The sequence below is a fragment of the Salvia splendens genome, chromosome 3 (assembly GCF_004379255.2).
Source record: "Salvia splendens isolate huo1 chromosome 3, SspV2, whole genome shotgun sequence".
NCBI lineage: Eukaryota > Viridiplantae > Streptophyta > Magnoliopsida > Lamiales > Lamiaceae > Salvia > Salvia splendens.
The window spans coordinates 39,958,209-39,974,249 of NC_056034.1; the positions used below are offsets into that span (position 1 = coordinate 39,958,209).

The 16,041-nt window shown below is 33.7% G+C and overlaps 1 protein-coding gene across 2 annotated transcripts; it reads left to right on the forward strand.

The window, feature by feature from the left end:
• Positions 1-4,118: 4,118 nt before the first annotated feature.
• On the forward strand, positions 4,119-15,177 carry LOC121796022 (protein BLISTER-like). 2 transcript variants are annotated; one of them, XR_006049692.1, is made up of 14 exons: positions 4,119-4,495; positions 4,858-5,482; positions 5,600-6,081; positions 7,519-7,638; positions 8,817-8,882; positions 9,183-9,293; positions 9,915-9,991; positions 11,235-11,302; positions 12,147-12,254; positions 12,509-12,687; positions 12,820-12,888; positions 14,016-14,171; positions 14,654-14,891; positions 14,970-15,177. XR_006049692.1 is itself a non-coding variant. In XM_042194709.1 (13 exons), the coding sequence occupies exons 1-13, from the start codon at positions 4,439-4,441 to the stop codon at positions 14,732-14,734; spliced, it is 2,199 nt and encodes a 732-aa protein (XP_042050643.1). In that variant the 5' UTR covers positions 4,119-4,438; the 3' UTR covers positions 14,735-15,177. The 2 variants fall into 2 exon arrangements, 1 of the variants encoding a protein (XP_042050643.1); XM_042194709.1 differs by having other exon boundaries at positions 14,654-15,177.
• Positions 15,178-16,041: the final 864 nt, after the last annotated feature.

Consider the following 16,041-nt stretch of genomic DNA (forward strand, 5'->3'; position numbering starts at 1 on the left):
ACCAAAATACATGGTTTTAACCTTCCATATTGGACAGCGATAGTAACGTCTACCCGGGTTAGCAGCCGTCCTAGATGTCACAAGCTCAGCCTCAAGATCGTGATTACATTTCACAATTTCGGGACGAGGCCAATTCCAATTGAAGCTTGAGCTGAAAGATTAAGAAGAAGAAGAAGAAGACATTGCAACACGACCTGAATTCAATTTGACAATATAAAATTCAACTCAGCAATGCAAGAATTCAACACGGCCTGAATTCAATTTCGTCGAAAAGATAGCACATAGCACATAGCACAAAAACTAAAATTTCTGCCCAACTGTAAACTTCAACCAAGAACAGCAAAATTTTCCACATGCCCCGACTGTAACCCTACAACCATTAAATTCGACCAAGAATTGCAAATTAGTTTTTCAGATGCTAACCCTACAACAAAAAAATCAACCACCAATTGCAAAATAAAATTCCAGCTGAAATCGCTTAAACCCTTGTGGATACCTTAAATTCAGTGAAATCCAGATGAAAACCCGTAATTTCCAGATGCCGAACAGATGCCGAACAAAATATAATCGTCTATTATGTTAGAGATGGAAATATGAAAAACGAAAATGAAACGGATAGGGAGGGAATGGAGAAAGAAAATAGGAGAATGGAATTATGACGACTATACTGTTTTACAAGACAGCCCCTGCACATGCAGACTATGTGCAGGCATAGGGAGCAGGTGTAGTACGTAAAAGGTCTAAACTGCCCTTCAGCCCATTTGGACATTTTCGTCCGAAAAATGGCAAAATATACACGTTTTGTGATTACATATTTTGTTAGATCCCTCTGGTGTGATTTTTAAAAGTTAGGGGGCTCTGCCGTTACACAGCGAAAAGTTAGGGTCATTTGGTGCAGTTCACTCTAAATAGAATAATGGATATCTCTTTCATATATAGTGTATTTATTATACATGGAATCTGAAGAAACTTTCCATATAATTTAATGTTTTCCTTGTTTATATATCTAGTTGAAGCATAGACTATATATGTATTTTCCACTTGCAGAATATCTATTAGTAGGGTATATCAAATAGGATTGACACCTTGGTGAGGATTGACCACTGATTTTTTTCTTGTATTTTGGAGTATTTGTAAGTTTACTTTTATAATGTAAACTAAATCAGTAAATCTTTGGTGACTATGCACACTATTAAATTTGAGTATGTGACACTTCTTTTTTTTGTTATTCTCTGTCCACCGTTTAAAAGAGTCATTTTATTAGTTTGGATTATTCATAATTTAAAGAATTATTTTCAAAAAATGAAAATGCATATCTTTATAAAATGGATTGTTCATAATATTAAACATATTTTATTTGTTAAGTTATTTGAAAATACAAAAATGTAAAGTACGATGATTTTAATAATTATATAATTGAAGTGTGGTTGATTTTTTTCTTTATTGATTTAAAGTACTTTGATCTATTTTTTCAAAGAATATTTATTTATGAATTTCGTTTAAATTTATTAATACTTTATTCATTTGATTTGTTGATCATCTCCAATTAATGTGAAGAAATTAATGAATTGTATTTAAAAAAAATTATTACTCCCTCCGTCCCATAAAAATAGAGACATTTTCTATTTTTGATGTCCCATAAAAATATTCCCTTTTATTTTTGGTAACTTATTTCTCGCTAATAAAGTGGACCTCATTATCCACTAATAATTATGCATTAATTCTTATGCCGTTCTAAATATCCATATTTTTGTGGGACGGGGGATTATATTTTACAATTCATATGATAACGCCCTCTTAAAATAATACAAATTGCTTGATACTCTAAAATGGGAAAAATGATGTTGTTCTTATCAATAATGATTTTAGTCTAATAATCATAATTTGGAAATAGAGTATCCAGAGATTAATAGTATTATTTTTGTGTAAGACGATATAATATTGCTACGAAAGTCCAAAATTATTTTCAATTCAATACAAATCATTATTGATGAAGCAAGACTCAGTATAATTTTCAATTCGATACCTCCATTTTGTCTTTTTCATTTCAAAACCAATCCATATCTTTTTCAATATTATACAAAATCATTATCTATGAAGACTAATATCATTTTCCATTTCATAATATCATTCCTAAAGTTATTGTTATCATTTTAAAAAGGAATGCTCATTAAATTACTTTCTATAAATATATATACTAAAGTTTTATTATATCTATCTTTCATTTTCATTTAAGCATTATCTATTGTCATTTTTAATTGCAATAAGAATAAACGTAACAAATTAATTTATAGGCGGATGAATTTTTGGCATGCATGTGTTCTGTTGTGTACAACTGGAAACTAAAACATGGCAATAAACTAACAAATTAATATTTCATGAGTGAAAAGTGGAGTATATTTTATTTTCATATGAGAATTTTCCGACAATTAGGACACGAAAGACAAAACGATTGTAGATTTAAGTAATCAACCTTACCATTAATCCAAGGATTTTGTAGGCTGACTTATAGAAGCATTAGAGCATCCGCAGCGGTGGCGAAAGACGCCACCGCCGTCCGCGCCGTTGGCAAGGCGCAGGACCGCCGCCGCTGCAGCCGCGCCGCTGGCACGGCGCTGCTCGATGTATCGAGCACGTCCGTGCCAGCGGACGCACACGTGGCGCGCTCCCATTCGTCAACGGCATAGCCGTTGTGTTTAAACTTTTTTTTTTTTTTTTAAAAATCGGTATTTAATTATAAATAATGCTAAAAAATAAAAAAAATATTTTCCAAATCCCAAAAATATGGCCGTTTTTTTCCCGTTTTTTCTGAATTTTTTTGATTTTTTTTGATTTTTTTCCCCAAAATCATCTATAAATACACACATTCATCATCCATTTATCACATCAAATCATCTCTCATTCATCTCTCATTCATAATTCTCATACAAACTATCAACACATTCATCACCCACTCAAAATCTCAAATGGATTTCACAATCAACTACAAGAAGACCTTGAAATCCACAATCAACTACAAGAAGACCTAATCAACTACATGTGGGCGAAATTCGGCAACGAGTAGTGTCATTTTTAATTTTTAGGATTTTAATTATGTAATTTTTAATTTTTAGGATTTTAATTATGTAATTTTTAATTTTTAGGATTTTAATTATGCAATGTTTAGTTTTATTTGTCATTTGTAATATTTATTGTGGGTTTTAAATGAATTTTAATATTATGGAAATGTTTTTGTGTAATTGAATTTTATATTAATTGTGCTCGTCCTTGCGGAAGAGCACAGTTGTGGGTGTTGTGCTCTTGCCAGAGAGCAGGCATGAATAGTACCGCCCGGGCCCACAACCGTGCCGCTGGCAAGAGCACGGTTGTGGATGCTCTTAAAATCCTTTGAAATTGAAGTTGATAAATTTTAAATCAAAATTAGAATTAATTGTGCCAGCATAATATGATTTGACTTGGATTACACCTAAAATATGTCATCTGTCAACAATTCACAAGGGTACATTATTGATGCGCACGTGTCACCAAAAGCGTATGGTTTTTTTTACACGATGTATTGCTTTACTATAACATAGACGATTAGACGTCGTTTCAAAGAATGAAACACAAACTTTTTATTTTATTTTTCTTTATTTAGGTTTTGTATGTTTATTTTTATTATGGGATATTTTTCATTAAAAAGTTTATAATACTGCAACATTTAGTTAGATTCATAAATCAAAATACTGAATATAAAGCAAATCAAGTTTTTTTGTTCTTTTTTTTATATAATATGTTTATTTTATTATAGAATACTTTTTCATATAAACATTTAAAAATACTCCACTTAGTATTTTTGTCAGATTCGTAAATTAAAAAAATTACCAATTCTAATTATCATAGTATCAAATATTATATACACATATTGTATTTTTGTTAAATATATTTATTTTATGATTTTAACAAATCAAATAGTGCATGTTTTTGTAAATATAAATAAAAATTTAAAGTAAATACATCTACCACAGTAAAAATAAACTTAATAAAAAAAGAAAAAATAAAAGTTGAAGCTGCGTTTCGTTCTTCAGTTGGTGCGTTTTTGGATCTCATTCCCCATTTAAACCAATTTAAATTTACTGGAGATGAAAATAGAGAGAGAAAACCTTTACACAGGAAATCTCTCCCTTTCTCTCTCCGACCAGATCGGAAATCTCTATTCCAATTCTATATAGAAGAGGAAGGATTGTGTTTCCCTAGTTTAAAAACTTATTGTTTTTTTGTTGTTTGCATTGATTTATTGGTTTGTCTAGTTCGCAGTTTGATTGTTGCGTGTAACGGAATTCGTGGGTGTATCTGTAGGGAAATTAGTGGTGTGATCTGGTTAATTGAGGAGAGTTATAGGGTTTTTTTGTGACGGAATTTTATGAGAAGGTGAGAATTTGGTGGCTAAGAATTTTCGATGGCGTCGGCACAGGTATTGAAGAAGCAAGAGCATTTGGAAGCTGGAAAGAAGAAGGTATTTTTCGTTTTCTCTGTGTGGCATCTCGAACGGCGTTGATTGGGATCGTTTTGTTTGTTTAGACGTTGTTTTCACGATTTTACCTCTAGGAAACTTATTGAATAAATCTGCATTTGTTCTATTATTGATTTCAATTCACGTTTTAGTAGAATTCGTAGATTGATCTGATGCTTAATCGGCATTTTTTTTGTATGGCATTAGCTTTAAAAGTTAAGCGGCAAGTTTTGGCACTTTGTGTTGCATCCTCTGTTTGATAATTGTTTGGTGTGCTGATTATCTTCCCATCTTGATCACATTTGTCTTCGCGTGGATAGTTTATTATTTAGCAGTCTTACTGTTGTGTAACTACTAAATTGCAGCTAGAGGAGTTTCGTCGAAAGAGAGCTGCAAAGAAAGCTTCCTCTACTAATGTTATAAATGAAAAACAACCTCCAGAAACAGAAAATGTACGCCCCACCGAATCTAATGGAGTAGGTACTTCAGATACGATATCTGAAGGTCGACCGGAGACGTCAAATGATGTTCCTAAGATTGCTGAGAAGGAATATGATATTCCTAGACAAAATGATTTTATTTCTTCTAGTGATAAGAATGCAACTTCCTCTCTTTTAGACAGAAACAATGACATAATTGCATCCGACTTCGTGCATTCTTACTCAAATAATGAAGGTTACAGAGATCATGCTTCCTCCGTCCATTTGGAACAATATCAAAGCCCTCAAGATAAATTTCAGAGCAGGAAGGATGAATATGGAATATCAGTTGAAATTGCTTCTGGGGAAAACCATGCTTCCAGTTACCTTACTTCTGATGGATTAGATAAGTACCCATCAAATGACATTCATCGTCCAGAGAAGGATGTCCCGCTTGTTAATTCAAGTACGTCATCTATTTATACAGCCAATTTTAAGCCGAAAAATTTCGTCAGCTCTCTTGGTAATAGCAGAGATGAGGATTTCAAACTAACCATGCCATCTTTCATAGGTAAAACCATTCGCTGTAACACACTCATTGTTTTTGTTCTGATATCTTCTGAAATTATATGATAAGGTATGTTGTTTGTTCTGTATGTCATTCTGTGGTCTTCCTCTGGGATGGTAGAGCCTCAGCATTCTTCCTCAAATATAAGCGACCCGGCAATCGGACTTAAAGAGAAGTTCTCTGTGTTATCTGGTATGGAAGGGAAGAAATTTGGCAGTGCTTTTAATCATTCAGAGAGTACAAACAATTTGTTTTTGTGGACCTCTGATAATAAATCTGATTACAACTCCGAGACACTGAGCTCATCAAATCGTGGACCCACATCTCCACCCGCATCTGGGAGAAGAACCCGTCCATCTTTTCTAGATTCCATTCAGATCTCAAAAGGCCCTTCATCATCTCCTCCTCTCTTTAGCACAGAAAAAGATGATATATCGAGTTCCAAAGTTCACCCAGTGGATGGTTTGGCATCATCAGTTCCACATAGATTCACTAACACTACATTTTCATCTGGGGATGGCGTTGGCTTATTTAATATCACAGAACAGAAACATGACTTCTTTTCCCAGAAGCAGAATGAAGACTTTGCTGCTTTAGAACAGGTTCGTATACTGCTTGTTGTCTCTTTCACAATATTTTTGGTTGACTGAGTTTTCTTTAATTTCTTTTTGCTGGGGAGGCGATAACGGGAGCATTGCGTTGTTCTATTATCTAGATTTATGATACATCTTATTTGCGTGTGATACTTTTTCTTGTCCTGGAAATCTATTAAATATCAATATTCACCAAAACCGTGAGTGTGAATGCAGCCCTCAATATAAATAATGACAACATTTATTTCCAGAAAAATAGATGCTGATTATTTTCATGCTATAACTAAATATAGCAAAAGTGTTGCAATCATTGATAATAAGTTATGAACTAGAACGCCATCTTCGAAATCCAAGCAAACTATAAGGAAATAAATTACTCACTCCGTTCTGCATTAATAGACTAGAGTCGTATTTCCTCTTTGGGACGTTCCATCCTAATAGAGTCATATCCATTTTTGGGTAAAATTAACACATTTATCTCTTCCCTACTTTATTCTCTATGTACTTATTACATTATTCTCTCAGCTCTCTCCTACAATCTCCCCCCTTAACACACTAAACATCTCTTTCTTAATCTCCATGCTGAAAAGAAATTCCCATATTTCTGACCTCAGCATTCATATACAGTACCAGACACTTATTTGACATGCTCCACTAACCCCATAATTTATAGTCAGTTAGAGAGATCAAGTACAAAAAGTACATGTTCAATTTACGCTTAAAACTTATGTTTTAGAGCAGGACCACTTCTGAACACTTGATAACCATTCACCTAGTATATAGTATGATATCATCTGCCTCATTCTTTAGATATTAAAACCGTACTGCATGATCAAAATTGTCCTTAGAGCTGCCCAAATGTGAGATCCTACAAATGAAGCAGAATAAGGCTTATTATGCTTCATTAGAATCGTGCAGTATGTTTTTAATATCTAAAGAATGAAGCAATGCCCGCAAGAAGATAACACTCATTATTGCAAGTTGCAACACTTATGCTATATTTAGTTGTACCATGAAAAATATCTGGTATCTATTTTCTGGAAACTCATACCACTAGAAATGTTGTCATTGTTTATGCTGAAGGCTGCATTCATACTCACGATTTCAATGATATTTTGATCAAAGAGTCTACTACTACAATATAATCTGCATCAGAATGCAGAATAGTGCCTTCTGGTCATAATTAGTCCTTTTTCGGTAAGTTAATTTTTTGCGAATATAAAACAAAAGATTCTTTAGTAATCTATAAAGACTAAAGGGAATCATGCAGGGTGTTGGTGGTGGGGTGGTTTAAATTGTGCAGTTTTTTGAAAAATAATTAGTCCTTTTTCGGTAACTTAATTGTGCATCTACTTTTTCCTTTCTTCATTTTTACAATGAGAGAATTGATTTCTATTGCATTCTTTTGGTCCTTAAAGAAATAATTAATAACTTGTCCCGTTGCAGCATATCGAAGATTTGACACAAGAGAAATTCTCGTTGCAACGTGCTCTTGAAGCTTCACGGGCATTAGCAGAGTCTTTGGCTTCTGAAAATTCAGCTTTAACAGATAGCTATAATCAACAGGTTTGGACCTATCATTCTCAGCATTTGTTGCAGTTTTAGTTGCATTGCTAGTCTACATTCATTGCTGGTTCTCCATGTGACTGGAAATAAGTATTCCTGTATTGCATTTTTTGTATATCAACTGCTCTGTTTCTCAAAGTAAAGCTATTGCTCTTACCATGTGATTTTATTTGTATTGGGTGCCTTTGTGCGTGTGTGGCTAACACCAAATATCATAATATAGCTTCAGAGGGGAATATCAGAGTTTTGGCCTCTGAAAACTCAGCTTTAACAGATAGCTCTAATAAACAGGTCTGAACTTGCCATTCTCGGCTTAGGTTGCAGTTTTACTTGCTTTGTTAATCTGCATTCATGCCTGGTTCTCCACGTGTTGAATATGATAATAAGCTTATTATATAAAAGCTTCTTTTTATACCCATTTGAAGCTATTGCTCTTAAAACATGATTTTGTTTGTTTTGGCTAACTTCTATTGCAATATCCTAATAGTGTCATATGTCGACTCAAATGAACTGGTTTGAAACTCATTCCAATTCCTAAACTAGTAGTAGTGATTGTTTGTTCTAACTTTGACCGGGGCTTGGTCATTGATAGGAGTAACTAGATGAAAGGTAATGCACCTCTCTGCATGTGCGTGCATGCAGATAAATTCACACTATTCTAAACTAAAAACTTGTTCACTCTTGTGGAGGATCTTGTTCCAATATAATTTATTATGATATTAAGCACTATAACATGTTTATTTCACTCAAGCATATGGAGGATCTTGTCAAAGCGTGTATGAAGGCTGAGCCTGAGCTTATTTTTTCTGCTGAACAACAATTAACATATGTATCCCCGCTTTTTTGCTTACTTTCCTTGTATTAGTAACACACCAGATTTTACTCTGCATATGAATGTGATTAGATCATAGATAATAAATGACCTTAAGTTCACTCCCTCAGAGTTGTACCTTTTTTTTGCATTATTAAGAATCTCACAAAGTTATCTTTAGTTGAGTGAATCATTGCAGTAATTTTGAGGTCTATGAAGCACAATACTGAAACCAGGAGCTAATGTATTATGCTATTTGCCTTCTTACACTGGTCTAATTTTGTCATTTTTAAATGCTGCATTAATTTCTTTCTTTCTTTCTTTTTATTGAATGATGACTCTTTGTTCTCTGTTCCTTTAACTTCAGGGAACAGTTGTCAACCAGCTTAAGTTTGACCTTGAAAGGTTGCAGGAAGAAATCAAAGCCCAACTGGTTAGTGTTTAAAAATTGAGACTGTCAATATTACTATTGTGCACTGAGTAATAATTTTGTTCCCTTAGTGTCCTTTTACTGTTGTATGTTTGTCTGAACACCTGCATACTAAAACTAGTCCTTTAATTGTGTCTTAAATTTTCTTCAAATTAACTTAATTCCTAACCATTAATATCTTTTGGACTTAGTATCTTAGATTTTTCTCCAGCAGACTGTAGTAAGTAGTCTGTAGTTAAATTTCATAGTCTTTCCTGCTCTTCCGTGAATCACACCTCACCAACACATGTTGAAAATCTTTAGGTAGAACTTGAGGCTGTAAAAATGGAATATTCTAATGTCCTGCTGGAATGCAATGCTGCTGATGAACGCGCAAAACTATTGGCTTCTGAAGTAATTGCACTGGAAGAAAAGGTAAATCATTTCACAGATATAAATCATTAATGTGGTCTTGACCGTGCGAAGAAAAATGTAAATACGATGAGTTTATTTGGGTGTATCCTCTCGTTCAAATATTCAATCACTTCATCTTGTGTTTTATATGTGTGTCACATGATGAGGAAAATGATAAAAAAAATGTCATGGGCTAAACCACATTTTTAGGGATCCATCCAAAGAGTTGGGATTTGTATTCACGCATTAAATATATAATTTTAGCATAATGCTGTGGATATTTATAAATGATGTTAAGGTAACTATGTTGCCAAATGACAAAAAGGAATTGTCATAATACTAACCTGATCTGTTATAGAAATAAAGACTTGCATAATTATAAAAAATATGTATTGATTGTGTCAAGTCTCTTAAATGTTCTCTCTCTCTCTCTCTCTCTCTTCATATGCCTGGACATTTGATTAACACACTGTGCACATTGTTGATATGCCTATTTTGATTCTGTAGCATCAATGATGTCTTCTTCTGGTATTACTTTGCATTCCTCTGTCTCCCTTTTCAAATTTGTTGTAGTTCAAATTTAATTCTCAATCTTGATCTCTATCACTTTATTTTTTGTTTTGCATCTTCGTGTCTATGTAGGCATTGCGCTTGAGGTCCAATGAGTTGAAACTAGAGAGGGAGTTGGAGAACTCCCAAGCAGAGATTTATTCTTACAGGTTTGAAGTTCTCCGTTTATTATAATTTTTCGTTTGATTGGTTTTCCTAAAATAATTTTTGGGCGTCCTTTCTTTGTCACTAAACACTACTGTGTTTTTTTTTCTTTGTAAAAGAACTCACACATGTATTTAGTGATTCTGAGCTAAATTAAAAATACATGCAAGTCAAGTAAGCTTGATTGTGAACGTGAAATATGAAAGTGGAAAAAAATTGAACAAAGTACTCCCTCCGTCCCGGGCTACTCGCTCATTTCCTTTTCGGCTCGGAGATTAAGGAATGAGTGTATAGGAAAGTCAAAAATGACGGCTGTAGGTGAAATTTTTTACTAAAAATGGAAAGAGTGCAAGTAACTTGGGACGCCCAAAAAGGAAATAAGTGCGAGTAGTGCGGGACGGAGGGAGTATTAAATATCAAACGATAATGTAAACAATTGATATATTTTATTGATTATCAAATGGAAGTGCAATTTACAACTTTTGACTACAATTCTGTTAAAATAAAAGGTTTCAACTTACTAGTAAAAATAATAAAATTTCCTTACAACATACAAATAACGAGTTAAATGGAAAGATAAAGAAAACAGAGAAAAGAAAGAAAGCACTTGGATTTAATTATTAAGTATATATCAAGAATAGAGGACTCTGAAGTTTATAGATAATTATTGTTAATTAATGAGAGTTGAGACATGAGAATTGAGAGAGAGAATGAGAGATTAGAAGTAGGATCAGAATTAACAGCTGTAAGATTGTCATTACCTCTGTTTCAACTTTCAAATGTTCAAGAGATCTGACCTCTGTTCAAAACAATTTTTTTAATATGATGAATACAGACTGTTTGCTTTGCCTCCTCCCCCATGGTTGTTTCACTCTATAAATCTTAGCCATTAATTTCAAGCATAATGACTACAAGTCAAATTGCGTTGGATATGACAGATAAATGCGGTTAACCAGCGCTTCACTGCTGGTTTCATGGTTTCTGAATGACCCTAAGAAGTAACCTTACCTGTTAAACCATAGCTTTGGTTACACATTCAACTAAGAAACGCGGTTACGGTTGGTCAAAAGTTTGGTTGACGGTTTCAACCTGACTTTTCGTAATGGTCGAACATGTCTAATATCTTGTGCTAGCTAAGCCCCGCTTTATAGAATGTGGGAATACCGGAATAATATTGGAGAACATGGTTTAGTTTGTATTTTCTATTTTTATCAAATTATTAATTGCTTTTACACATGAATTCCACAGGAAGAGAATGTCAAGCCTTGAGAAAGACCGTCACGATCTTCAATCTACTATCGATGCCTTACAAGAAGGTAGATTTTTTATTGTTCTCTGTGGGGTTTGCTTTATCTAGAGAATTGAAGAGAGAAATTTTTTTGTAAATTAAGTTGATAACAAAAGTGGTGGCTTTCATGTGAAATGAATAATCTAGTCCGTGATCAAATGAAATTGCTTGTGAGTGTTCTTTCTCCTTACAGAGACCAACTAGTTAAGTGGCAAACTGGCGAAAAAGCTTTGTTCAGTCCCATTCTGAAAGTAGTTTGGGGAAAAGCCCTTGAAAATCCAATAAACTAACCTTGAACTTGTGAGTGGATGAACAGGTTGTGTTTTTCTTCCAGTCCGTGTGCCTGCAGCAAATTAATCATGTAGTTCAATAGCTTTATGGTTTAAATTTCCATTTCTTGTGGTTTTTTGCTTGCTTCCTCCTATATTAGGACACTAGGACTAGGAGTTGAAAATACAATTATTTACAATCTGGAATAGTAATTGTGCAGAAGAACTGGAAATTTCAAGATATTTTGTGTCTTGCGTTAATATTACTCTGCTACCTAGATGGAAATATACAGAAGATTTCAAACAATGGAGATATTAAAATTGCCTTTCCTATCTGATCACGTCCCAACTTGTCCATTTGGATTTTGGTCGAACCAAATTGGTTCCAATGGGAATGCATTGGAGCAGCATATGTTCAATATCATCTAATTCAAGAGTACCCAGCCTCAGTCGTCTTGGTTGATTACTATAGAATTAGGGTTTCATTTTCTGCTACCCTTAGTGGATTTTCCCCCACTCTATAAAAGTTTTACTTCAGTTTTCGTAAATAAGCTGCTACAATCCCTATTATTTTCTCAATGGTCTATTTTTCCTTATCTGTAGAGAAAAAGCTGCTACAATCCAAATTATGGAAAGCTTCGTCAACATCAAGCGACTTGAGCAAGACTTCAACCCCTAAAACAGATGTATCAACTTCCACGGAGGATCTTGGTAGGGATTTCCCCCATGTACTCAGAGATTTCTCTTCATATATGAGCAACCTTTATCCCGTGATGAAACTTGATCTCTTTTTTTTCAATATGGAAGGCTAATGATGAATATAATACCTCACTTATCATGAGATAGAAGAAACCTGTTTATATGGAAAGATAATTTCGTTGGGTGTACCCCAAGTTTGATAGCTTTATTTCTCTGTAGATTCATGTTCTAACTTTTGTCTATCTTCTGACTAACTGATTATACAGATACCAATACAGCCACAGAGTCTGCAGTCTCGGCTTCTGGTACTGTCGGGATTGGGGATGAGGGCCCTCGTTCTCAGTTTTCCCCTGAAAATGTATACCTCAATCTTGAAAGTCTACCTGTGGCATTTCCCTCTGATCAAATAAGAATGATTCAAAATATCAATACATTAATTGTGGAGGTCAGTTCTCTTACTTCGATTGCAAGATGATAGTGTGCTTCATTGAGTCTTTCTACCATTTGCTTTGTATCAAAGAATACCTGTATTTATCTTTGGAGAAACAAAATGACTAATGTAGATCTTTGATTGCAGTTGTCAATCGAGAAGGATCAGTTAATGCAAGCCTTGTCAGCAGAATCATCTCACAGCTCTAAACTTCTGGTAATTTACTCAGTTAATGTTGCCTTTTATGGGTGTCTTTTAGCCTACTACCTACCACACTAATTTAGATAAAATCGTGTTGGGAACTTCTTTATTTTGGACCTAAATGATTCATATATGGTGTCATGGGTATATGCCTAACTGAGCTTTGTGAACCATGAGAAAATTATGTTTTATGGCTTAGCTCCACATGATACGAAGAATGTCGGGTTTTTAAAAATAATACTCCCTCTGTCTCTCTGTATTAGATGCACGTTTCTGTTTGGCACGAGATATAAGAAAAAATGTTTTAAGTGAGTTAAGTAAAGGGAGAATAAAGTAGAAAGGAAAAAGGTAGGTGGATGAAGAGAGAAGAATAAAATATAAGGGAGAGTAAAGTAAGAGAGAAGAAATTTTTGCCAAAAAAGGAAATGACTCAGCTATAGTGGGACAACCCAAAAAGGAATACGACTCAGCTACCTGAGGACGGAGGGAGTATTATTAGGCTGCGTTTACTTTGAGTGATAGGGTGGATTGATAAAATATAATCCAAGCTAATCCATTGTTTACCTTGACGAGTGGATTAATTTTGAGCTTGTTTGACCATATTATCCTGTAAATGCTCAATCCTATGTTTTATCAATCTATCATATATTATTCAAAGTAAATGCCCCCTTACAGATAGGTTTATTTTAAAGCTTGTCAAACCTTGAGAGAGTTTGAACAAAAGGATAAAAAGAAACTGGGATATAATCTTCTATGAGGATCACCATTTATGTTTTTGATAGTAATCTCTCAAGAGCATATTGAGAAAGGTTCTGAGAAGGAAAAGAAAGAAAAAGAAAACATAACTTTTTTATGATCAATCCATCCTCACTTTCTATCACACTTTAGGTTTAGGTTAAAATTCTTAGTATATGTTTATGGTTCAGGAAATGTGGGGGAAATTGTTTTGCTTGATTGGCATGAATTGAGAAATCCACAATTAGATTTTGCATTTAAGATGTTGGTGTGGAATGGAATCAATAAGCTTCTTAGTTTGAATTGGTAACTTTGTACCCTATTTTTCTGGTATGGACGTATAGGTTTATGGTCTCTAGTTTCATTTCATATCCACTTCAATTCATCCTTATGATTTTTCTCTGTAGGAATTGAACAAGGAATTGACCCGAAAGCTTGAAGCTCAGACACAAAGATTAGAGCTCTTAATGGCTCAAAGTATGGCAAATGATAATAACCAACCGAGACATCAGAATATACAGACTTTGCCTGTAAGCATAACGTATGCTGATGAAGGAGATGAGGTAATATATATTCAACAGTTGTATGAATTTTTATTTATCTTCTTTTATTTGTTATTCTGATAAATGATAATCAGACCATAAAAATTGCTGATACGAGGCATACTGTTAGAATTAGTTATGGAGTTAGTATTAGCAAGGACCTGAGAAGTGAACCCTAAATGTTTTTTTACCCCATTTCCTGGTCCTTCGCTGATAGGTTATGCTTCTGGTGATTGTTGGTTATTAATGACTTGAACCTTTTACAGTGACCTTCTACTTTTTTTCCTTGCTACACAATGATATTTTATTTGTGTTTTTTCTGAAAATACACCTCCATTGAATGTTCAGTCCCTGGGCTAAACTTTGTATTGTGTTCAGCCGTATGTACAGAGGAAATGACTAAATTTTCTCAGAATAACCAAATCATCTAACATTCATCATTATACTATTAATCAAGTCTACAAACATTTATAATTCTTTTGCATTTATTCATGTCTGTCCAGGTAGTTGAAAGGGTTTTGGGCTGGATCATGAAGCTCTTCCCTGGTGGGCCATCAAGACGGCGACCAGGCAAGCATCATTGATTTTATATCATACACTTCCTAAGCACAAGCTTTTGTGTGGATCTTCGTTCTCCGTTCCCATTTTTGGTGGCTAGATGGAGGCTGCAGTTTGTATACAATGAGTCGTCCTACACTTCCATTCATTTCCTCGGAAGATGAGAGGACTTGGTGCATGATGGTGCCGTTTCTTTGCCAATTTTGTAACGGAGTTGGTCTGATTTTTTTCCTGGCCAATTGATTAAATGTTTTTTGACAGTTGATCAGAAAAGGGCGAAAGGAAAATATTAGGAATTTGGAAATGAAAGGTGCAATGCAGTTGCTTGGAGTGATATATATATATATATATATATCTCTGTATTCTTTATTTTCTTTTTTGCCAGATTTTTGTTTGTGTAATCATCTTGTATACTGACAAGTTGACTTAAATGAATGTGGAAAAGGATACAACTTATCCCGTTTGTTCATTTTCGGTGTCACAGTATTGTACTCAAAAGGAACATAGGATATCCTAATTCTCGAACAAATATAGCTATTTAAATTGTCTTTTTGCGCATGTATTTTAGTATTTTGTTGATGAACAGTTCCACACATCTTGCGACTCTGTTGACAACTTATCTAATACTCCACGCAATTTCATTCAAGACTATATATTTTTCCTTTTAATTTTTATTAAAGGTTAATAAAAATAATTTTTTTCCCCATTAGTTGTGTCTTCTCATTTCTTATTAAAATATTCAAGTATCTTCTTTTTCTTTAACTTATAACTTCCTTCCGGCCTATAAGATATGCACTTTTAGTTGGATATATATTTTACACATAGTTGATTAAGTAGGACAGAGATATAAAGAAAAAAGTAATAGAAGTATTAATAGTGGAGAATGAGTCTTACCTCAATAAAGAGAAAAATGTTTTGAAAATTAGAAAATATATATTCTTATGAGATGAACTAAAAAGAACATAATGCATATTAACAGAAGGAATATAAGTGTCATCTAAGAATATGGTCATCTTGAATGAGTTATGGACAGTTTTTAATTTACCGTGATATAAGATTATGTACTGAAAATCATTACTACTTCCAGTTTTAAATTTTCACATCTTTTTACAATTTTAATAATTCACGAGCCTACATTAATTTTTTCCCCTGCATGTAATATTTTTATGTTTATAATTTTCTTTAGTTATATGATTCCATAAATTACATTAATTATCTGAGTAATAACTAATTTTATTAAAATTTACTTAAATTATTGGTCACAATGTCACATTAATAAGATAACAAATGCCTGAATTTATTTTTGTCCCTCGCGATTGGCTACCATTGCGAC

Excerpts from the sequence above, each read along its gene's own strand:
- LOC121796022 (XM_042194709.1), top strand. The coding sequence starts at position 4,439 with ATGGCGTCGGCACAGGTATTGAAGAAGCAAGAGCATTTGGAAGCTGGA. Across the intron at positions 12,688-12,819 it reads TCAATACATTAATTGTGGAG|TTGTCAATCGAGAAGGATCA; the intron begins GTCAGTTCTCTT and ends CTTTGATTGCAG. Across the intron at positions 14,172-14,653 it reads ATGCTGATGAAGGAGATGAG|GTAGTTGAAAGGGTTTTGGG; the intron begins GTAATATATATT and ends ATGTCTGTCCAG.